General features: G+C 44.4%; 1 protein-coding gene across 1 annotated transcript in view; it reads right to left on the bottom strand.

Annotated features, from left to right (window-relative positions):
• The window catches only part of Sog (chordin short gastrulation), a 95,485-nt gene extending 85,789 nt beyond the window's left edge, over positions 1 to 9,696 (bottom strand). The window contains exon 1 of the mRNA XM_076766629.1: positions 7,023 to 9,696. Within this exon, the coding sequence (XP_076622744.1) occupies positions 7,023 to 7,152 (130 nt within the window). The 5' untranslated portion in view covers positions 7,153 to 9,696. The remainder of the gene's footprint in view (positions 1 to 7,022) is intronic.
• Positions 9,697 to 24,024: the final 14,328 nt, after the last annotated feature.

Here is a 24,024-nt window from a genome sequence, read left to right as displayed (position 1 = left end):
ATTCTAAAAAAATTATATTTAGTTACAGGGGTCAATTACAATCATTTTTGGTCAATAGACATACCCTCGAATTTCTGCATATTTTCGAGAAAAAAATTCAGTAAGGGCGGAACTTTAAACGTTAAGAACTTTTTAACAAAGCCTCCATCAACAAATTGGTAGTCTTGATTTTCGTCTTATTTTGGCCTCTAGAATCTCCCATTAAAATTTTTCCCAGGGTTGGCCGAACACCCTGTATATAACAATGTCTCTTGTTTCCATTGAATTTGTCTAAAACATAGATTCGTCGATTGTCGCGGATAGATATCTCTTGCTCTCGTTTTTATTGTTGCACGATAATCGACTAAAGTGCTGCAATATAATGTCACCGGCGATAAAACGGTATCTAAACACTCGACGAGCTGTTTGTTGTTCTACTCTCGCAATAAAACGATCCGACGGTGCTTTCGCGTTTCTAATTGGACTAGCGTTTTCCAAGCTTTGTTCAAACAAAATTTGCGCATCTTTCAATCAAACGAGATTTCGGGATTCTTGCACGCCCCCCCGAGGAACTCTGATTTAAGCCACGATCGGAAAATACGGTTTTCGAAGTGGCGGATCGTATCGAATAAAACGGCCAACGCTAGATAAGGAAATGGACGGGGAACAGGTACGAAACGAGTGCGAGAGAGGCTATGGGACCGACAGAGCGCGAGAAAGGGGGCAGAAAGAGTAGCAGGAGATGATACTGGACACTGCTAGATCCATATAAAGAAGAAGAACGAACCACTTAGATCTCTCTTTGCCGATGGTCCACGACTACCGGATACCTTCAGCTTTCTGTTGAGCGCAGAATGCTCCAGCTAAATGCACTCCGCGATATTCGCTGGTTTTCCATCGATAATGGATTCGACTAACAAAAATTTTACACACCCGATGGATCGTTCGCATTTCTCTACGTTTCCAGATAATAATAATGCAAGGAAAATTTAATATTCTAATAGAAAATGATGTTTAATACCACACGATTTTGATTTGTTAAAGACGTGTTATTGCTATTCTATTGTGATCTAATCAGACTACTGTGTGGAGTAATCGATAGGGTAAAATGAGAACTTTTTGTAGATTTATTAATTCAATCGCGGAATAATTAACAACGTCGTCGCGTTGCGACACGTATTTTTCAAGAACGGGTCTTTTTCTAGAGAAATGAAAGAAAAAGAAGTTCTCGCTGTTTGTTTAGACGAGGCATTGACGTCACCAGAGATTCGGGATCGACAACGAAGGAACTAGCCGGTTCATTAGGAATTAACGCCACGTCTCCGCGAGTCGACCTTGTTCTACGTACTCTCGACGAAGGCTCGAGACACGCTTCACAATCAAAACTGCAAAGACATTGCGCAATTACGCGACAAACATCATTTAATAAGACAATAACACAATAACAAATACGAGCCGGTACCGCCTCTTTACGAAGCGTTTCGACGCTAGAGCCACCGAGGGGGTCAAAATAACTTGTTTCGTCATTTGCTATAACGATTATCCAACGATCGTCCACGCAAATATCTCGCGAATGGTCCAAGTCAGTTACGAGGGGCGCGTAAATTACATTTTTCAAATTGTAAAGATCAACTTTGTCTTTTTAAATAAAATAAAATTATCCGTTTGAAAATCCAAATAATAACTGCAACGCAAATATACTGTAAAACATTTAGCGATTAAAAAATTTTTCAGAAACGCTGCCCCACCCATATGGTTAATTATAATCTTACGCGCCAACGTTCGAGTCTCCTATCTCATCGTACCGTTGAAAATTAAGCCCGTGTTGATACAACGCTCTGTTTGCGCGGGATTAACTCTAATTGGCGAAGCATTTCCTACCGGAACAACCTATTACAGAAGTAGTGCTACTGATTTTCGAAGACCCTCGAACACGCGTTGTATAACCGATTATGCGCCTCTTTGCAGCATGGGTGACCATCTAGAATTTACGATACGCGTCAATTTTACGCATTCGGACTCTAAACTTAACGTTATAGGACTCGTAAATATTATTTGTTAGCAATTTATGTTGAATTGAATTCATGTAATGTATACTCTAATTAAAAGAAAAAACTGTATTTTAATGCAACTATCAACCTAGTGTTAAATAAGTTCTATGATAAATTGTGGAAATGCTAGTTTCCAATTATCCAAAAAAGAGTATCATTTTCGTAGACAATTTGAGGGGTCTAATTAAAAAAAAAAATTGCATTTTAATGCAACTGTCGACGTAGCGAATTATAATAAAAATATACGCAACGAGTGTCCGTAAACCTAGTGTTAATCTCGGTTTCTAAATAGGCCATGTAATTGTTATTGTGTCAAGATATGACGTATTTCTAAATATTTATTGTAGCTTTAGGAAACTGGTCGAGAACCGTACACGTTACTCAACGTCCAATCGAATATCGAGCATATCCTCGTTCCTGACGTAGGTGGAAAGGACTTTCGCCTCGCCTCGAGTACGAATGGTCTTCGTTTTCCATTTCGCGAAACCGCGATCGTCGGTAATCGCAACACTGAATGTCCAAACGAAACCTACTTAGACTCGATCCGCACTGCTCGACCGAAACACCTGACGGCGAACGAGTTGAATATTTATTGGCTGTCCGATTTCATTACGCTGGCACGCCCGGACTCGATTGCTCATACTATCGGATCATCTCGATCACCGTGGACTTGAGAGCTCTTCGATTCTGGCGGCTCGATCGCCATCGATGATCAATTCTACGAAAACAATGCGTACCTCCTCAAGTCGCTATCATAGAAATCCTGGATTAGTCATGCTTGGATTACCTAATCGTCTTACTAGTGTTTATTATACGAAGATAAAAGTTTCTCGCTAGGGCGAACTGTGCATCACTTTTGCATTTCTTCTGCGGGTGAAGTCACAGTCCAGTAACAGATCTCTGAAAGAACGGTCTTCGATTTTGATGAAATTTTGTACACTTATAAAGCAGCGAAAAATAATCGACACGTATTTTTTTTTAGCTGCGGTAACTCGAGTTTAAGGGGTGATACCACCCCTTGAAGTTTTGGCTCGAAACGGGTATCTCGAAAACGGAAAGACATATGAAAAAATTGTTAATGGTTGTTATGTACGATAACATGGTGTTAAACAATTTAAAATACAATTTGTTTATAACAAAAAAAATACAGGGTATTCGGCCACCCCTGGAAAAAATTTTAATGGGAGATTCTAGAGGCCAAATTAAGATGGAAATCAAGAATACTAATTTGTTGATGGAGGCTTCGTTAAAAAGTTAACACAATTAAATTAAAAAATTATTTTCGGTTGCGGGGGCCAATTACAATCATTTTTGGTGAACAGAAATACCCTATCCACTTTGTAGAAAAAAATTCGAGGTGTGAAATTTTTCGTCAAAATTAAAAAATTTCAAATCGTGCTAAAAAAATTATTTTTGATTGCAGTGATCAATTATAATCATTTTTGGTCAATAGACATACCCTCGAAATCCTAACCATTTTCGAGAAAAAAATTCCTTACTGAAAATATAATTTCTGGCCAGAAATGCTTTGCTAAAATTCATGCGAATCTTTAAAACGCCATAACTTCTGAACGGATTGGTCGATTTTGATGTTCAAAAAGCCAAACGCCGCGTATTTTAGTGTAGAATATGTAGCAATTATAAAAATATTCGAATAGTTGGTCCTTGACCCCGCAAAATGAGAAAAACCTCATAAAAATGGTCCAATATTCAAACAGCCATAACTCCTACGATAGTGAATATATTTCAATGAAACTTTTTTCTGAAGCAGAGCCCATGGGCACCTACAAAAAAGTATTAGACAATTTTTCTGTAGGGTGTCATACAAAATTATTAAAAACTAAAAACTAATATTTAAGAAAAATCGACAGGGCGTCCAAAACTTCAAGGGGTGGTTTCACCCCTTAAACTCGCGTTACCGCAGCTAAAAAAAAATACGTGTCGATTACTTTTGGCTGCTTTATAAGTGTACGAAGTTTCATCAAAATCGAAGCCGGACCGTTCGCGGAGGTTTCTTGTAAGATATACCTTAACGTATTAAATAAAGAGCATTAAAAATTCTACCATTAATTATTGTTGTTTCAATTAAATCATACGTTCCATAATCCTACCTATTCCAACAGATACACAACGGATCCCCCATTTTCCAGAGTTGGGAAAACTTTATCCACGAACGAATAAAACTTTTCTGTGGAAAGCGTTGAGATGTTTTCGTGACCGAACTTGCATGTGTACAGATATTAACGTATCATTCCTCGTATCGCCGAACGACATTCATACTCGCGTCTCGTGGCTGCAAAAATTTCACCGCGACGAGCAGTACGCGCGCACCACGGTATTATCATTCATCGCGGTGAGCGTGTTTACATATTCGCGGTGCGACGAACGCGTAATTCACAGCTCGAGCTTTGTATTCCCGCCGACAAACAACGCTGCGACGAACCGCGTGCGTCCAACGATCGTCTTTCAGAACTCCCGAATAACTGATACCATTCTACGCCCGAATTACTGAAACTTATCCCCACCACCGTTCACTTTGCTCGTGATTTTGGTCTTATTTATTTATAATCGCGCTCCCCGTAATACCCAGCCATCATTAACACGTTGACTGCCAGTCTAAAATCCTAAAATTGTTTACGAGATCAAAACTTTGGTTTTAGGCAATTGTAAATTGTAAGTTGTCGTAGTAGTTACCTTTGTAACCTCGTTAAAATTTATTTTCTTCAACATTTTAATTTGAGAATCAATTGTTTTAGTTCCACTGTTAAAGATTCTGTCACCCATATGTGGGTGGCGTGGCAGTCAAAGTGTTAAGGATCGGGGAAAATCAATTAACCGTTCTCTTGGCCGGCTAATTTCCTCGTTTTTTCTGTCCTCCCCTTTTTTCGGCGTTCTTCCATTAAATTGATTACCAGACAGTTAAATTCGATACCTCATTCGTCTGGTAACCCGATCGTTATTAAAGGTAAGTATTACGCTACGTAATCTAGAAGCAACTGTAATTAATCCCCGGCTATGTAACCGCATTTCCTCTCGAAACATTTTTGCTTAAATTGTTCAGCGTCGTGCGTATGTTTTGTAAGAATAAATCACGACGTATCCGACGGGACTATTCAAATACTGATACAACTTATCGACTCGACCCTTAACGAATTAACGAAACGTATTTCTATTCCATTTCACTTGCACGAAGTAAAACAACATTTAAACATACCTGATACAAATTTATTGGACAATTTTCACAGGTCTGAAGCACGAGTTATTTACTTTATTTTACGTCTTCGTCGTGCAAGTTGAGAATTCAAAAAATTCGAAAAGGGAAAAGAAAACAGATATATAGTAAAAATAATAAAGGAAAAAGTGCGATGGGACGTAACGAAACAAAAGACTGTTCGAAGTACCGTCGCGCGGTAGCTTCGTGGCAGAAACGCGACTACAATACACATCCATTAACTCGTTCTAACATCTGGGTCAGTACGAGGTGTTTAAGAACCGGTACGTTACTTCCTGCCTCGTCGTGACATCCACGAACGGTCATATATTTCACTCTTTTGCCATCGAACGTTTCGCTAAACGAACGTACGTTAACTTTCATCGAAAAACATTTTACGTAATTCTTTTTTTTTTATAGATATCAAATAATAAATAAAAATTGATTCTCTGGCCGAATAAACGTCGAGAATAAATTTCTGTAAGTTGGTGTCATTGGTTATCTAATAAAATTGTGCCCATCTTTGGGTTTGAATAGAAAGGACGGTCGCTAAGGAGCTGGTTTTCCCACCAATAAATACATTTTATTTCCTTCGTTTGTAATTTTCACATGGAAACGACGGACACCGTAACTGTAAACTGGTACCTTTAAAATTTAGGAACCCTAAGCATTGTTTTGCAATCGATAGTTTGTATTTTGTGAAATTGAGTTTAATTCAAAGCAGTTTGGAAGCTGCATGTATCGTAGAAATACAGAGCTATTTAGATTAGGGAGGGTGCGTAAAAAAATTGACGGTATGTAGAGGGCAGAAGAAGATGGGGCTTCATTAATGTTAATAGCTCCATTGTATAATTCATTATGACTATAAATACGAACTTTTATTCGGATTGTGTAATTAGTCTACGAGTTATCGCCTAATAAATAAGTGAATCGGGTGGAGAAAATTGTAGGACAACGGTCCCGTGCACAAAAGCAATGTTGCAATGGCAGCCTTTCACAAATGAGGCTTTCAAATGTTACCTACCCTTCCTACAGACTAGACATACTTCCATGTAATTATCATTTATTTTTAAACACGAAAGAAGACTCTATTTGGAAGAAATAAAAACATAAATTTTTGGTATTTTTCAATATAATTTTGGTACAAGACTCTGCAGGCACACCGATAAAGTTAATTGCCCCGAAATTAGTTGGAATTATTATAAAATCGCTTATCACTGATAAAACTGTTGTCCGTCGGCAAAGTGATTGGCAACAGATGCTTGAGGAGACCTGAATAATTCCGTGTAATTTCGAATAATTCTCAAGAAACCCTCGAAACCGTTTTATTCGTAACGAACAATGTATAAATAACAACGGTATTAATTTAGTTTCCGTTATTGAAGATCCGAACGACTGCGCGGTGGCGCGCTAACACCGATTCAAAGCAGACGATCGGGAGTTCGATTCCCGCCTTTTTCACGAGGCTCTCGTTACGTAAAAGCGCCACACGGCTCGCGGCGAAGCCCGGTAATTTCGAGCGTTCTCTAACCTTTAAAGGAAAAGAAACTGCTCGCATTCTGACGAAATCCGCGACGCGAAGCGCGACCGTAGACGCCCGTGCAACGGTCGTCGACGTGTCGGGCCTCGACATCGGCACAGCCGCGATTCGATCGTGATAAACGATCGAGGGAGGTAGAGGGAACGGGGTGGGGGCATTGACGTGTGCAAAAACGTAAAGAGAATAAGAAAGAAAGAAATAAAATCAACGAACGCATAAGAGTCGAACAATGGCGGCTTACCGGCGGCACGATGAGGCCTCCTGGCCCAGTCGTCTTCGATCAAGGGCGCGACCCTGCGCGCACGCAATGTCGAAGGGTGAGAAACGACGATAAGCAGGATCGACAAGAGCAGACCGCCGTGGTAACGCATCTCGGCAGCTTTTCTTCGTTCTATCACGCTTCGTCTTTTCTGTTTCGTCTCTCTTTCTCGTTCGCTCGTATCTCCTATTTCGCTTTCTCGTCCCTGGCCGGTCGCGCGCGCCGCTCTAACGCATATAGCGCGGTTTCTCTTTCGTCTCTCTTCCACCTTCTGTTTACTATCTCGCTCGTATTTTCTATTTCTATCTCTTTTTCTCTCTCCCTGTCGTCGGAGCCGCGGCACTAGGTCTATTAACGACCGTTCACTGCACAAAACTTTCTGCACTGTACGGGCACTGTTAAGGTCTCACCATCACCGTAAATTCTTCTTCCCCTGACCCCTTAGGGGCGGGCCGGTACGCGACGAGAGAAACGATTGTCCGAACAACCGACGACGACGACGACGACGACGGCGGCGGTGGCTACGGCTACGACGGTCGCCGCGCAGTCCACGACGACGTCGAGCACGGCGATACGTACGCGGATTGCAAATGTGTACGATAATGATTAGAAACGATCAGCGGGGCCGGTACAGCCCGTTGCGGCTGGTCGCAATATTTACCGCAGATAACGCGACGTGTATCGTGCACCGTTCGAGACACGTTCAACGAGCGCATCCGACGGCTTAACGGGCCTAAGGTACAACGCAGGATCGTTTATTCTTTCCTTCTGCGTTCTTCTCCCAGCTTCTCGATCTGCCTATTTATCGCTCCCTCTTTCTCTCTTTTCCCGAGTGCACAGTTCGTACCGGGGATTGGCCCTGTACCCCGCTCCCTACTTCGCCCTAACCTCTCGTCCGTCGCGCGTTCCGTGTTACTGCGCGCGCGTTTTATAAGGCGGTACACAACCAGCGACGACGAGGGGGACACGAAAGTGCGAGGCGAGCCGCGGCGTGGTTGGCGCTTCTCCGTCTTCCTCCCTCTGTCTCCGTTTCAACCGTCGTCTTTCGCGCAACGCCCCCTCCCGCTCTCTTTGCCAACGATCTGTACGTATGTCGTCTCTTTCTCGCGGTGGGACACGCCGGTGTGCGTCTGACACGGCCGACGCGTGGTTAAGGTTAAACCGTGACTCCGCGCGTATCCACGAATTCGACGTAACTAGTCGCGAGAGGCAGCGGCGTTGACCGAGGTTATGCGCTAAAGTTCAACAAGCTCTTGGGCTCGTATCGAAATCGATCATCGACGATACGGTGTTTCGACGTACATCGAAGCTCGCATCGCGCCTGCGTGGCGATTTTCTCGCGCCGCGATGTGCGTGTAACTGCGCGCGTGCACGGTCCCGACTTCTCAACTTCTGGTCGCGAATTAATACGATCGGCGTTCGGTTTGGCACTGCGATCCTTTCTCACCGTTCGCTTCGCTCCTCACCGGCCTCTTTCCACGCAAAGCAACAGGCCAGTGCGCGTCTGACACGGTCGGCGCGTGACTGCCGTGACTGACTAGCCGATCGCGAGCAACTGACTGGTGGGAAGCTGTTGCTCGACTCGCTCTCTACGCCTGTGCCGCCACTGAATCCGATGTATCCGATCATCGGCACCCGTCTCCGGACTGGCTCGCTCGAAAAAGCCTCTGGGCTTTGGCGCTTGCGCCACGACGGATCGCTTTTTCGCTTTCGATGCAAGCGCGCTCGCGGTCGCGCGCGCACGAGCTGTCGCGACCGCTGTTGTATACACACGAAATACGAGACAGGACAGCGTCTTTTGCCCGCGGGTGAGCGTCGCTCTGTCTGGCGTTCTTCGTTCGTCTCCTCTTCTCTTATAATAGTTTTCGAGCGCGTGCCGGTGACGGGTCAGAGGAAATCAAAGTCGATCGAGCGCGAGAACACAGGCTAAGATCGATTTCACGGTCTTCTACTTTGAACCGCGCGAAACTCGTCGTGTATTGGTTCGCGATGTGTAACGGTCAATTTCGGCGACGATCGATCTCTGATAATCGCGTAGCGTTATCTGCCGATTCTTATCTGTTTCGCGTTTTTCTCGTCGTTTCTTTTTGACAAATTCTATCTCGTTATTCACTGATCGACTAGTGCGCGTGACATTTCGCGTCTCCTCGTTGTATCTGCGACCGAGTGGACGGTTACCGATCGACTGTCCCTCGAAATGCGCTTAAGCACGAGAAGAGAGAGAGCAACACGTTGTGCGCCGATGTTAGCCAACGATGACAACTGTTCGCAGGCCGGTCGAGTCCGTCGCTTTTATGGGGATAGCCGACCACGCTGCCACGGCGGGACCCGTGCCTCGTATCTACGTGTTGCGCTCGCGCGCGTGCGTTTACGTGCTCGATGTACCGCGTTATCGTGCAAGTGCGCGTTCGCGGTCACGCGCGCTCGCACACAACCGCGCCTCCTCTATATACCTACGCGACACGACGGAATCGGATCTGCGTACCGTCCAAGTTACTTAACGTCGAGCGTCGCGACGCGCGCCGGTAACCTCTTAGCGTACGCGCGAAACGAAAGAAACCGATCAGAAAACAAGGGGTTAACCGAGAGGGAACTCGTGTCGGTCCGTTGCGCCGATACCTCGATCGCGGTGGGTGTCGCGAATGACTGTGCCGTTCCAAGATGTGTGCGAGACCGCGCCGCGCGTGTGGGTGATCCCCCCACCACCCGTTCACCAATACTATCACGGTTCCCACCACCGTTGTACCGGCTGCCGGCACCACCACCACCTCCACCACCTCCACCACCGTTCAAGCGCGTTACCGTCCACCACTGCTTGTGAGCAGCGAATACACCGGTATCGGAGAGCGGCGAGCACGAAACGTAACTTCTTGTTAGCTCTTCGTCGTCTCACCCACACCTTCCTCTCGTCCTCGCCGATTATTATCGGTTATTTTATAGACCGGTGCCGACGAAACTTCCGACTTTTTATGAACGCCGAACCGTCCTACAGTAGTTCGGATCTTCAAAAACACCAACTAAACTAATAGTGTTATTATTTATGTATTGTTCGAAGAATAAGGTACTACCCTTACAGTCGGTTGCATTAGTGTTCGTCTACTTATCCTACTATCCTACGTATAGGGAAAGGAATGGTAAGACACACGCGCAGAAGTTGATCTTTATTAATACGAATAGTTTCTATTTTGAGAATCGTTCATTGAAAAATTTCGCAAAATAAATATTCCACGCACATGCACGCATTAGGGAACGCCGATGCAACCAGATCGAAGCGAAGAAACGCAGAACGATCGGGGCGGCTGTTTACGAAAGTAACGCGAGCGACAAAGAGGAATTCCCGGATACAAACGGCCAGGCGATAAGCGACCACGGGAATACATCAATGAGCCAAGCTGGCCACCGTGAATGGAGGCGCGATTGCGGTGGGTTTTCATTCTGCTCGTTGATTCGCGACACGCGTCGAAATGACGTAGGACGATTAAATGCGTTCGACGCGCGTACGATGCAAATCCACGGTACGCGACTCGCATACGCGGCGCACAGTTCGCTATATCGCGCGTTAATCTATGTGTTTGTAGATCGATGCGCGTTACGAATGGACTTCCGAATTTGCTCGAAAAGTATCGACCGTAAAAGAACTTTACGATCACCGTCAATCCCAACTCCCCTCGCGGATCGTTCCGAATCTATAAACAGAATCCGAAAGGACACTCTTCGAACGAATACCATTCTGTTTTTTACCCTAACCTCTCCTTTACACGCGGTTCGAGCACCGAAGATCGACCAAAGCAGAACGCGAGAAACCACGGGCCGAATGTAGGGCTGGGACTTGTTATCGAATATCCGAATACAATGGTCGAAATTTCTATAAGAATACCACGATTCGATATGAAAAGCTAACCTCAAAATGAATTAAAAATTGATGAACGAATATGTTCGGTAGTTCAAGCACTGTACGTGTCAAATATCCCGATACATAGTACGAGAGTCTCTCTGGCAAAAAGTACAGGAAAAAAACGAAAAAGAGGTTTCTCCTCGCCGTGTCCCGCTACGTTTTGTGTTCCTTCGCCCGGGACTGGCAGCGAACAAACTCGTTACGAAATCGTCCCTACTAAGACGGGGTGACTAATTGCTAAGCGGCTTGTAAAAATTCACAGGACAGTCTGTCGACATCGTGGCGCGGTCGTCTGATCGTCGCGCCGTTATACTTTTTGCCTGTGCATGGTCGACTAGAGACGAAACAGGGAGAACGAGCCAGCGCGATGGAATGGGGCGGTAGCGGAACAGAGACCGAACTAGCGGTCGGTGGGTGGTGGTGGGGCGGGCGGGGAGGGAGGGAGGACGAGCGTGAAGTGGGGGAGAAAGGGAAGCAGCGTGTGCGTGTGAGGCCTTAAGGTGAGAAAAGAAAAATGGCGAAGAGCGACCGAGGTTTCTGCGTCCGTCCGCGTTCGAAGGCGAGAAGGGGACAACGCTTTCGCAGATTCCACGTGAGATACCTGCGGCATTCTTCGTTCTGCACCGGGCATTAAGCCGGATGCACATTCGTCGTGGACGACGCTCGGTGAATTCATTTCCAAGAAAAATATCTTCCGCCTCGAAACGAATTTTACGGCAGATTTTGTTCGTCGCCGCGGCCCCAGGCTCCAGGCTGGACAACACACACACACACATACACACGTACACACAATAGGGATGATCTCTCTGTTTCTCTTTTTATTTGTTGGACACGAGACCGCCGCCACGGACACCATCACCCAAGCAATAAAACTTCTAATCCCAAGATGAACCGCGCGTGATTCTTCTCGCGACGTTTACGCGTCGCCGGCGCGCACGAAATTGGGGCTAATCTTCGCTCGCGCGATTCTCTCGTGTCTTGTTGGCGGATGCCTAAGCGATGGTCTATTCGATTCTTGACTAATATAGTTCTTATAATATAAACGTATTATTATGAATAAATAAAACAGTAAAAATTTGGATTTTCTCGTTCGTAAGCGCTACGAGATTTCTGTGCCGTCAGAGGAGAACGACCGATTTTGCAAATAATTATGGATGATGATTCACTGGGAACCGTGTCATTGTCAACAAGCCTGTCCGATCATTGCGTCACGTGTACGCGAATTAATTTCGCAACGTTACCGTCGTAAGCTCCATATTTTTTGATAGCCAGCGTCCGATGACCAGGCGTTTGCAGAGTTCGTCCCCGATTCGATCCTCGAAATAGAGCAGTAAAGGTGCAACAGATGTTACAAAGATTTACATTCGGGATGCCTGTGCCTTTAAACGTTTGATGTCTGAAGATCCTTCTGCGCCATCCGATACGGACTACCAAAAAACCGTTCTGCGTTTGCTATTCGTTACGATCTATGTACTTCGATTCTCCGTCTCGCTGGTTCCGCTGTCGACCGCGGTGGCGCGGGTGAGGATCATTTGCGCCGGACCACACGCACAATGAAACAAGACGAGACTCAATTACTTCGAGGAATCATCGGACGCCCTTTGTGCCGCGCACTGCTTTTACGATCGAATTCTGACGCTGCATCTTGCGTTTTCGCAGCTACGGTTGACTGGCGTGGAGAGAGAGAGAGAGAGAAAAAAAAGGAGGTCGACGCGAAGGAACCAGTGACGGATTATAACATCAGGGGGCCCCTAAACCACGAGCAAATATAGGGTTTCCCATTCGCGTCGATGGAACTTCGATTCTCGAGTTAAGTGGATCTTGTAAGATCGAACGCACGCAAGTCCGAGGAATGTTAACCTCTTAAAGAATTTCATGGATTCGGTCTGGCGATCAAAGCGTTGAAAAAAAAAAAATATTATGGGCCTTAAGTCAAGAATGGATCAGTGTGGTTATGAATTTTGTCCCGAACGCCCATATACTCGTCACGCTGAGCGTCAGGCGTGAAAAGGATCATCCGGCCCGAGGACCATTCACCGGGGCACGGCTATGACAAATGTAATAGATTCTTGGCGACTCAGGGGCTCCTCGGGATAAGGGGGAAAAAAGCATCGCAGGAAGGGAGAAGGATGGGTGTTCCTATTGAATGGTAGACGAACGGATGTAACGCCTTCGTGGACCCTTCGCTGTCCCTTCTAACAATGATATCCCAGCTCGCCGCGGCAAAGGAGAGCCGAGAAATAAAGTCAAGCCCCGAGTTGCTCGCCCTATAACGCAGATACGCTCGCACAATGCTTATTGTCGTCCCCCAGGAATGCGGGGAGCTCGGTATTGTCGGCGCACGCCAAATGTATATCCCCCTTTTGCCTGCCACCACCGTTCACACTGAGCGTTATACGTATGTACGTTCCTTCTTCCACGCACACCCAAGCGCCATCATTCTCTTATTGGTCCGCATATTAACGTCGATTCTCCTCCTCGACGTCCCTGCCTTACAATTCGATACATCGTGAGACGTTTATATCTCGAGTTCTATGCCGCCAAGGTTCTACGATCGCTCTCGAGACTCGTTCTTTTCCCTATTGTCCTTCCCTGTTGCAGAGATTCTTAACACGGCTATGCACACGCGAACCTCCCATTCAAAACTAGCATTCATTGGTCACAATTAGAGATCAAGCGTCTTAGAAGTAGGCTCGAATTTTACACGAGCGTGTACAACCCTTTACGAAAAGGGAAGCTCCCCTAACGGTGAACGGCTCCTATTCGTCCAAAGAGACGAGGAAAGCAACTTTCCTGAACAAGAATGTATTTGGTATAGCGTGGAATTATTTCTCGACAAATATCTTCGTGTTATTTCGAATCTGGTTTATTAAACGAAAACTGTAGGTATTCAAGCGCCGTCTAGATTCTTATATTCATCCAACTTTCAGCGCGGTTCTGCGTTGATCGATTGCAAGAATCGAAATTAATCTTCCATTAATTCTTTTCCACTTTCACTAAAGGCTCGTTGGAAGGCCAGTTCGTAAAGATTTTATTGGACGATGGCTGAGTTGTATAAAATGCCATTTACATTCGCGTGTTTTATGTATGCACTATGAAGCAACGACGCACGCTCGTATCGAATACTCGGGCGAGATTAGTCGAGTTATGAAAGTTGGCGATTTCCACGTTCTGACTAATTCCGATTTTGAGATTTTCAAACGACCTCCGCATTAAAGAAATACAGCCTCGTCGAAAGTTACAAATACCAGATACATTGAAAGTCTCTTAATACCAAATCTAATGCCCTGAACAATTCCAATCTCGTAACGAGAGATAGGAATACGTCGAGCAAAATGGAACGCACGAGTCAGACCAAGGATACAGTTATACTACTGAACTAATAGTACACGTTGGACTATCCGAAACGTCTTCACACTATTATTATTAACACATTCTTCAACCGTAACTTATCCACATTTTTCCGCATTAAACACTTTCTTTAACGTCCCCTTTTTATAATACGAAGAGTTTCTAGAGTTAATAATGGCCGACGAAATAAAGTTAAAAGCCGTAATGGGGCGTGTAGACCGCGTGCCACGCGGAAATCTTGATTGCAGAGTTCGATTTAATTGCGGTCTTAAAATATGACTCTCTAGCGACGTGCGGAACAAGATCGATATATCCTTGGCCGAAGTCGGGTTGGCCTTTGGTTTAAATTAACACACTGGGTTCCGCCTCGACGTTCGAATTCAAAAACACGCGGCGGCGGCCGCGCTCGTGCGCGACACATTATTTTGTCGTTCCGATAGTCGACGGTAGGGGTCGATAAACTACGGCCCCGGGGGCCTGAAAGGGCTCGCCATCTATTATTGCTCGCAGTGGCGGATTTAGAAGTGGCCCCGAGCAAATAAAAAGTGAACAAAATTCGAAATTTCGATAATTCGATAGGGTTAATCTTCCAGGGCTATATTTAATGTTTTCTGACCTGTTCTTTCGGGGTTAGCGGCGGGGACATTGCGCGCAAAAGAGCAACGGACGTGACGGGGGGTCCACTGGATGATTAATTTCGTCCGCCAATTAACAAGCCCCACTAGGCCTGTGCGCGTGCCACGGTGAAAAGGCCCAGGTCGTGAAAGCGGGACGATAAAACGAATATCACCCTCGGGACTTAATTTCGTCGGTCAGAGCCGTCTGAATGGGCCCCAAAACGAGGCCAGGCCACCCCCCTATCTTTTTCGCGCCTCAAGGTACCGGCGTGACCAGCAGTCCATGGCATTGTGGGCCAGTGCCTAGTCGCACAATGGATGCGAAATCTCTTCCCGGGGTCCTCTGGCTACACAGGGCCCAGGAGGAACGGTTTACGCAGCACTATTAATCTCCGAGACAATGGCCGGGTTCTACGAAAAACTGAGGCGGGCCAGCGCCTGCCCCAAACGAATAAAGTTACTACGGACGATGGTAGTTTCACCTGGCTGCACCCCGCGACACGGATAATCCCGCGGTCGAGCACGGAAGCACGTTCGATCGCGCAAAAGACCGGACAACCATAAGCTGCCGGACGGTCGGTCGTTCCGTGCGATTTAAGACGTTATTCCGGTGTAATATACGGTATTTTCTAATATTTTTTTAGGGTTTGTTTATAAAACATTTGGCAGTAAAATCTCTCTTATTGTTCGGCCCTATATGTATGTATATGTTACAGTTAAAGTGTGAATTGCAATGTGTACAATTGCACAGTTCCTACAGATTTTTGTTTACAAGACAATCGCCAGTAACCACGAACAGAAGAAGTAGAATACTATTTCAATTTACACTAGTAAACGTGTGCATTCATTGAATTCACGTGTACAATTCGACTTAAGCTGAAAGCTCCAGAGCGAATCAAGACGTGGAGTTACTTATAATATTGTCCAAACACATTGTGCAGCTGGTTAAACTTTAAGAAAATGTCACGGAAACGGGAGAATCGACGTCTGTTGACCCGACGAATGAGAATAACACCGTAATTCCCAAAGGTTAAGCCCTTTCCTCGCGGTCGGATCCGATTTCAAAATTTTGCGCAACTGGCGCCTGTCCAAGGCGCCGGGAAACTTATTGCAGAGAAACGAACGCAGCCGCTCGATCGAAACAGAAACATGGTACCGACTATATGTATAGTGTTTGATCACCGTTCCTCGTAGCTCCTCGTTCGTATTTCTCTATGTATATCCAACTACATACCATCGATACATCATTCAGGTGGCGCGACCAACGGAATGCCAGACTTGACGCGCTTGATGTTCGCTACAGCTTCTCTTTTTCTTTCCTCCTAACGTTATTAAACGAGAGTTGCGTGTTGTGCAAAGAGCATACCGCGTCACAGGCCGCGCAACACCGTTGTATTTTGTCGGAGTCGCGGCTCGATTTAGATAGAGACGTTCCAAGAAGATTCCAAAGCATTATATCTCGCAAAATCTATTCCCGTTAACTCGATATTGTTAAAATATCAGCAAGCAAGGTCCGAACGTTCGATCGACAGTGTATACAGGGTGTTTGGTCACCCCTGGGAAAAATTTTAATGGGGAATTCTAGAGGCCAACATAAGACGAAAATCAAGAATACCAATTTCTTGATGGAGGCTTCGTTAAAAAGTTATTAACAATTAAATTAAAAAATTCCAAATCGTTCTGGAAAAATTACTTTCGGTTGCGGGGGTCGATTACAATCATTTTTGGTGAATACACATACCTTCGAAATCCTATTCACTTTCGAGAAAAAAATTCAGGTAGGTGTTGAAATTTTTTGGCGAAAAAAAAATTTTTTAAATTGTTCTGGAAAAATTATTTTCGGTTGCGGGGGTCAATTACGATCATTTTTGATGAATAGACATACCCTCAAAATCCTACGCATTTTCCAGAAAAAAATTCAGGAAGATGGGCAAATTTCTGGACAAAATTAAAAAATTTCAAATCGTTCTGGAAAAATTATTTTCTGTTGCGGGGGTCAATTACGATCATTTTTGGTGAATAGACATACCCTCAAAATCCTACGCATTTTCGAGAAAAAAATTCCTTACCGAAAATCTAATTAGGTGCCTAAATTTTTCGACGAAAAAAAGAAAATTTCAAATCGTTTTGGATAAATTATTTTCGGTTGCAGGGGTCAATTACAATCATTTTTGGTGAATACACATACCTTTGAAATCCTACGCATTTTCGAGAAAAAAATTCAGGTAGGTGTTGAAATTTTTTGGCGAAAAAAAAATTTTTTAAATTGTTCTGGGAAAATTATTTTCGGTTGCAGGGGTCAATTACAATAATTTTTGGTGAATAGACTTACCCTCGAAATCCTACGCATGTTCGAGAAAAAAATTCCTTACCGAAAATCTAATTAGGTGGCTAAATTTTTCGACGAAAAAAAGAAAATTTCAAATCGTTTTGGAAAAATTATTTTCGGTCGCGGGGGTCAATTACAATCACTTTTAGTGAATACATATTCCTTCGAATTCCTTCACACTTTCGAGAAAAAAATTCAGGAAGATGGGCAAATTTCTGGACAAAATTAAAAAATTTTAAATCGTTCTGGAAAAATTATTTTCTGTTGCGGGGGTCAATTACGATCATTTTTGGTGAATAGACATACCCCCGAAATCCTGCGTATTTTCGAGAAAAAAATTCAGTACTGTCGGATCTGTAAATGTTAATAACTTTTTAACAAAGCCTCCATTATCAAATTGGTATTCTTGATTTTCGTCTTATTTTGGCCTCTAGAATCCTCTGTTAAAATTTTTCCCAGACGTGGCCGAACACCCTGTATATTATCGAGGACGGTGTAAATAACATTTTCCTGGATAGAAATTATTTTCCATTCAGCTACGGTATCTGGACCGTTAATTTGTCGAGTGACAGTTACGACGTTGTCTGACAATGGAACAACCGACATAGGAGCCTGGACACGCTCGAATCCGATTAAATATGTCTCCCGCGTAAAGCCAACCGACCATTAACCCTGTCGATCTCATTTCACGCGCTGTCACGAACCTTATCGTGAAACGACGATAGAACAACAAACGCGTCGAGCTAGGAGTAGGCCGCCCGTTTACATTCGATTTAGCCGCCCGTACTGTGTAGCCGACGGTGCCCACAACGATCGCCGTTCCGAGCACGAGATAACGATTATTATTGCTCGTCGTCGATCTATTCGTGGCCCCACGAGCCGTTAATTAAACCGGATCGAGGGCGACGCCGTGTACGACGCGTTTCACGGATTTCTCCGCGACTCTCGGCGCGCTCGATTCGCGTCGTTTCCGAGGACTTCGCGATAAATCCCGTCACCGGACGTTCTCTGACGTCTCTGAAAAAAATAACGTTCTTTCCGCGACCGGGTCTCGTCTCTGGCGGAGGTGTGCAAATAATATTGAAACATCCAAGAGAAAACGACCTTACGATCAAACAAATACCCAAATTCTAACCTAAATTCTGCTACGCTTAACACGTTCATTGCCAGATCAAAACCGTGTAATATTCCGCACAAGTAAAATTTTGATCCTAGACCATTGTAAGCTACATAACCTACAATTTGTTTCAGTTCTTATTTTCGTAACCTTGTTAAAATTCACAAACTCTTGACTTGAGAATTAATTTTTCTAGTATCATAATGGTAAAGTCAAAGTGTTAAAGGGATTCGTGATGCAGGTATAATTTAATTTATCTATACCTGACACTTTCTGAGATATCGAGGCGATGTCCCAACATTGCAGCTAGCGTCTAAAGAAGTCAAATAATACATAGTAAAGATTAATAAATATTCGCTGAATACTTAAGATAATCAACTTGTATTTCGGTACAAGTACGTGGTTAATCTATAATTCATGTAAATTTATCAAAAGTACCACAGCAATATCTGAATTGATACATTCCATTCAACATAACCTCATTTTCCTACCTTATTTACATCGCGACCGTTCCGTGGCGAACTGTCCCAACGACCGATAATCACCGACACGCTAGCGCGATTTCGTTTTCCACGCGCTTTAAACGGCACAGAGAATATACATAAAATCGAACGGAGAAAAATTCGGCGGCCGATAGCGTTATTTTATTTACGACGTCGGGACAAATTCATTTCGATAAGCAACGGAATAAAAACACAGTCGTCGAGTCGCGGCCGGCAATGAGGTCAATTAATTACGGGCGCCGTCGCGAAGGAAAAATTCAAATGAACGTACAGACCTGGCCAACGTTGCCCATTTTTTTTTCTTCTTCCGCGTTAAACACCAGTTTCTGTCGTCGTTGCGTTAAATAATGACCGACACGGTCGCAGGGAATTCGAGTGGCTCGCGTTCCCCGGCAACCGATACGAACTTCCCGACCGCTCGACAAATTTCCACGCGCGCTGAAAGGTTATGTACGGCGTCTCGTGTGACAGGTCCGCGTACAAAAACGATTTCTCGACACGGTATTACGTCGCCAAGCGAGCAATAAAGACGAAAACGGTTTCTCGATACGGTGTTACGTTGACAATCGGTAATAAAGATGAAAATCGACGCAATTTGGCACACTCGTAATCGCGTATCGTCGTCACAGCGAACCCGTTAATAACCGTTAATTAACTGGCACCATCGACGCGCACGATTCTTCGCCGTTGCAACGCGACTCGATTGCGGGCATTCAATACGCATAACCCTCCGGGTTTCGCAACGATAACGTTTCGTTGAAAATCGACGGTTAATAACGACCGATTTACGTCTCGACGAGAATAACCAAGGACGGGACGGCGCCGAAAGCACGAACTTGCAGCCATAACCTCGTTCTAGGCACGCGAGAAATTTTGGCGCACCTATCGGGCATTACCATACGTATGTATATTGGTTCTCCACAGGGGTCGCTGCTGTGGAATCTGTGCAACGCGGCCGGACGTTACGGATTTGACGATATCCGCTCTGTATTAATAATTTTCTCTGTTAATGTTCTAGATTGTGGTCGTTTGGTGGTTAGAACATGCACAACCGACCCAAATGCATGCATTACTCGCGGTGAACTGTCTCTGTTTTTTCGAAAACACGTACACCACGGAATAGTACCTTTCCTTAATTACAGGATCAAAACGATAATCTCGTTCGTTGTTATCTTCAGTACAATGGAACATCGAACAAGCTAATGCTCAGCTTTGAATATTCACATTTCTTGTAGTTTTAACCATACGTTCTTAGAAACATTAGGACTTACCTATTACAAAAATGTTTCCAGTTAGCTCCGTGCGAACGTGTCCGATCAGAAGCATTTTTCCAGGGGTTGTACATACATTTTGTACACGTTCGTCGAGAGTAGAGGCGCTGGTGTCGGCTCGTGTTACCCCACATCCGAGTTTTGCAAATCTAGTCACATCAAATCTGTGTCATGTCGCGTAAACATACTATAATAATAATATACTATAAATATGCAACAATAAGAGAGGCAGAGACAAAGATCGAGAGACAGAGACGCGTGCAGGCGCCGGCGCCGTCGGACGGGCACATTACACGCGCCAGGGAAGTATTATCCGTCCCACGTAAGTATTCAACGTGTACGCGTACCCTTCCCTCTTCCCCACCCCCTCTTTCCCCTACCATCGTCCCGTCTCTCTCCCTCCGCCTACGTTTTCCACTCGCTCGACTCGTTCGATTCACTTCGCGCCTAAGCGTTCGCTCCGTCCTCGTCTTTTCCGTCCCGGCGCTTTTTTTCATCGCCCCCTTCCTGTTTCCAGGCTTCTCCGTCTGCGGCCCACTCACAGCACTCACCCCGTCTCACCCCTCCTCGATGTTCAATGGTTTGCTTTGGGGCGATTTTAATGGTCGATTCTCACTGGCGCTTCGAATCTCATCTTTGAAATAGTTCGAGGTTTTTAAGGTTATCATTCGAATCACTTCGAATATGGTTCGAAGCTTGGAACTTGTAAAAATGTTGGCAAGCCTCGAAAGTACCCTGATAGATTTGGGAATGTCAAGAATTTACAATGTTCTGCCTGCTTTGTTTCTATTACAGTTTCATCGTTTCTCGTGCATTACTTTTTCTGTTATTTCATCGTCTCTTGCCCGTGTGCCATCTCGCTAGTCGTCTATCCAACTCTGGACAGTACCTTGAATGCCAGTAAGAACGAAGCTTTAGTCTCACCGTGTTCCTCCGCGCGAAACTGACCGGATCACGGGCGCCGTCCGTTGTAACTGGCTCGGTTGAACGACCAACCAGCTCGATCTCATCTTTCCGTTCCTCCGCCCTTCTTATTTGTCCCGCGACCAGGCTAGGGCGACGCTCGTTAGACGTGAAATCGATCTTAATTTCGCGCGAAACCGAGCCTCGCTGTGTCCGACTGTCAGTGTACGCCGCGTTCGATTTAGAGGCTCACCGGTGAGGTTAGTTTTTCAGGGGGGTTGCACCGACGGGTTTTAGTAAGCAGACGCGATATTTATGATAACCCACTCCCCCCGATACGAACCGAAAATCACCGTCACTGTGAGCTATTTCAAAATACAATGTAAAATTTGACCACACTATGATTACCAACCGGTATAATTATTGTTAACACGTTGAATGCCACGCTAATTTTACATGGCTTGCCCGTCTGGCCAACATGTATTTCTTATTATGCACTACATATTATGGCGAAATATTACTTACAATAGACGGGTTAACGTGTGTAATCATGGGTGACGAATTTATTTTAGTGAGGTCACCGGGGACCCCCATGGCATTCAACGTGTTAAATTCTTAAGTAGGTCTGATGTATCGGCCATTAAGATTTATATCCATAAGAAAACACGTAGAAGTGGACACGTAAATGTGGTTATTGGTGGTTTCACGTACATTATAAAATCTCCCAGCAAGAAACAGAGTTTCTAAATCGAGGAAGAGAAGACAGTTTAATGTTTATTGCCGATTACCGAATACTGACTTTTGCGGTGACCTAATGATCCTTATCCCACGTATCTTCGTCGAGAAAGCGTATTATTATAATAAGATATTACGACCCTAAAGAAAGGAAGACGAAAATGGAAACGTATTTCGGATAAATTTGGTTTTCTCTCTGTGGGTCGTATGTTGATTCTTAAAAAATAATCCCGGAAACAACCAGCCCCTGTCTTCGCGTATTTCGCAACGAGTCTAAAATTTATTAACAACGACGTGTTGCATCAGGACGCGATAACGCAGTCGGAGAACGACTATATAACGATGCGCCGAGACAAAGAATTTACAGCCAATTACGTGCTTCCGACAGCGTAGAAACGCTTGCATCAGGACACGATTAATTAACTGTTCGAGTGGAACGCCGGTGAAAGCCCCTGATCATAACAAGCTGACGTTTACGAGGGTCCGTCAGATCCTTTTTGTGCGCCGACATCGTTTCAGGACACGGTTCGCGTGAGCGATACCTAAGCGCGTCAGTTCGTGGGAGAGTATTGTCGAGAGAACGAAAGATCGTTCCTGAAAGGTACTGCGTGTCGCATTGGTCCAAAACGCAATGACGGATCTACAATGGCGGACCGTACAAGCGGTATATATTTTGTAATCTCGCCCACGTAGTCCATGTGTCTCGGTTATATGTCTAAATCTTATTATTATTACGTGCATTTTAAGCGTCTTTTCACGCGTTGGCTAATTAATATACGCTAATAGGCGCGTTTCGAGCGCGGTTCGGGCATTATTAATGTCTCCGCGGACGGCTCCGTTCTAATTTGCTCCGGTCGCGCTCGATTTCTGCCGTTTTATCGGTTCTCGCGGCTCCCCTCGATAAATAGAGACGCTTGACACGCATCCGGAAAAACGCGAGATAACGTCAAGACCGTTCTGCGAGCCGAGAATAGAAATCGATATTAAAATTAACTGCAGTAGGCCGTGACTGATTACGACATCAATGAATAATCTTGCCGTACTCGTCGCGGATGCTTTTCCATTTCCGCGAATCTTCGAAGGAAATTTAATTCGAAACACGGAATGCGATAAGATTCTGTGCCGTACAGGATGCGTCGCGCGACTAGAACGTGTTACAAGGCACAAAGTCGTTCTGTAACGTAAATTAACGTATATATAGAAAAAGAAAATTGATATATTTCAAGTATTTTTCGAAACTAATCCGTTTATTTGAATCGGAATACCGAGTTGGAAGAATTTCTGTCGCGCGAGGCTCGTTCATGTTTATTAAGTTCGCGTTGTATGGAAACCGCGTTATAGGAGGTCTCAAGTGTACTGTAAGGCGCCTATTAAAACCTACTTCTACATTATCCTCGCATCCAACAGTCTCGACGACTTCTCTGTCGCGACGCAGTACATAAATATGAAATGCACGTATGCAAATAAAGCGTTGTTAACGTATGTGCATAATCGGTCCAAGTACACACCCTGCGCATTGATACAGGCCTACGTGTTCGGAGCAGATACATTCGCCCTTCTGCATCCACAAATATACAGGGTGTTCGGCCACCCCTGGCAAAAATTTTAATGGGGGATTCTAGAGGGATTCTAGAGGCCAAAACTTGTTGATGAAAGTTTCGTTAAAAAGTTATTAACAATTAATTTAAAAAATTTCAAATCGTTCTGGAAAAATTATTTTCGGTTGCAGGGGTCAATTACAACCATTTTTGGTGAATACACATACCTCCGAAATCCTATCCACTTTCGAGAAAAAAAATCGGGTAGGTGTTGAAATTTTTTGGCGAAAAAAAATTTTTCAAATCATTCTAGAATAATTATTTTCGATTGCGAGGGTCAATTATAATCGGTTTTGGTCATTACACATACCCCCGAAATCCTACGCACTTTCGAGAAAAAAATCCGAGAATGTGTGAAATTTTTAGACGAAATTAAAAATTTTAAAGTCATACTAAAAAAATTATATTTAGTTACGGGGGTCAATTACAACCATTTTTGGTGAATACACATACCTCCGAAATTCTATCCACTTTCGAGAAAAAAAATCGGGTAGGTGTTGAAATTTTTTGGCGAAAAAAAATTTTTCAAATCATTCTAAAAAAATTATTTTCGATTGCGAGGGTCAATTATAATCGGTTTTGGTCATTACACATACCCCCGAAATCCTACGCACTTTCGAGAAAAAAATCCGAGAATGTGTGAAATTTTTAGACGAAATTAAAAA

The sequence above is a fragment of the Colletes latitarsis genome, chromosome 6 (assembly GCF_051014445.1).
Source record: "Colletes latitarsis isolate SP2378_abdomen chromosome 6, iyColLati1, whole genome shotgun sequence".
NCBI classification, from domain to species: domain Eukaryota; kingdom Metazoa; phylum Arthropoda; class Insecta; order Hymenoptera; family Colletidae; genus Colletes; species Colletes latitarsis.
Note: the sequence above shows the minus strand (reverse complement) of the source record. Positions and strands in the feature narration are given on the sequence as shown.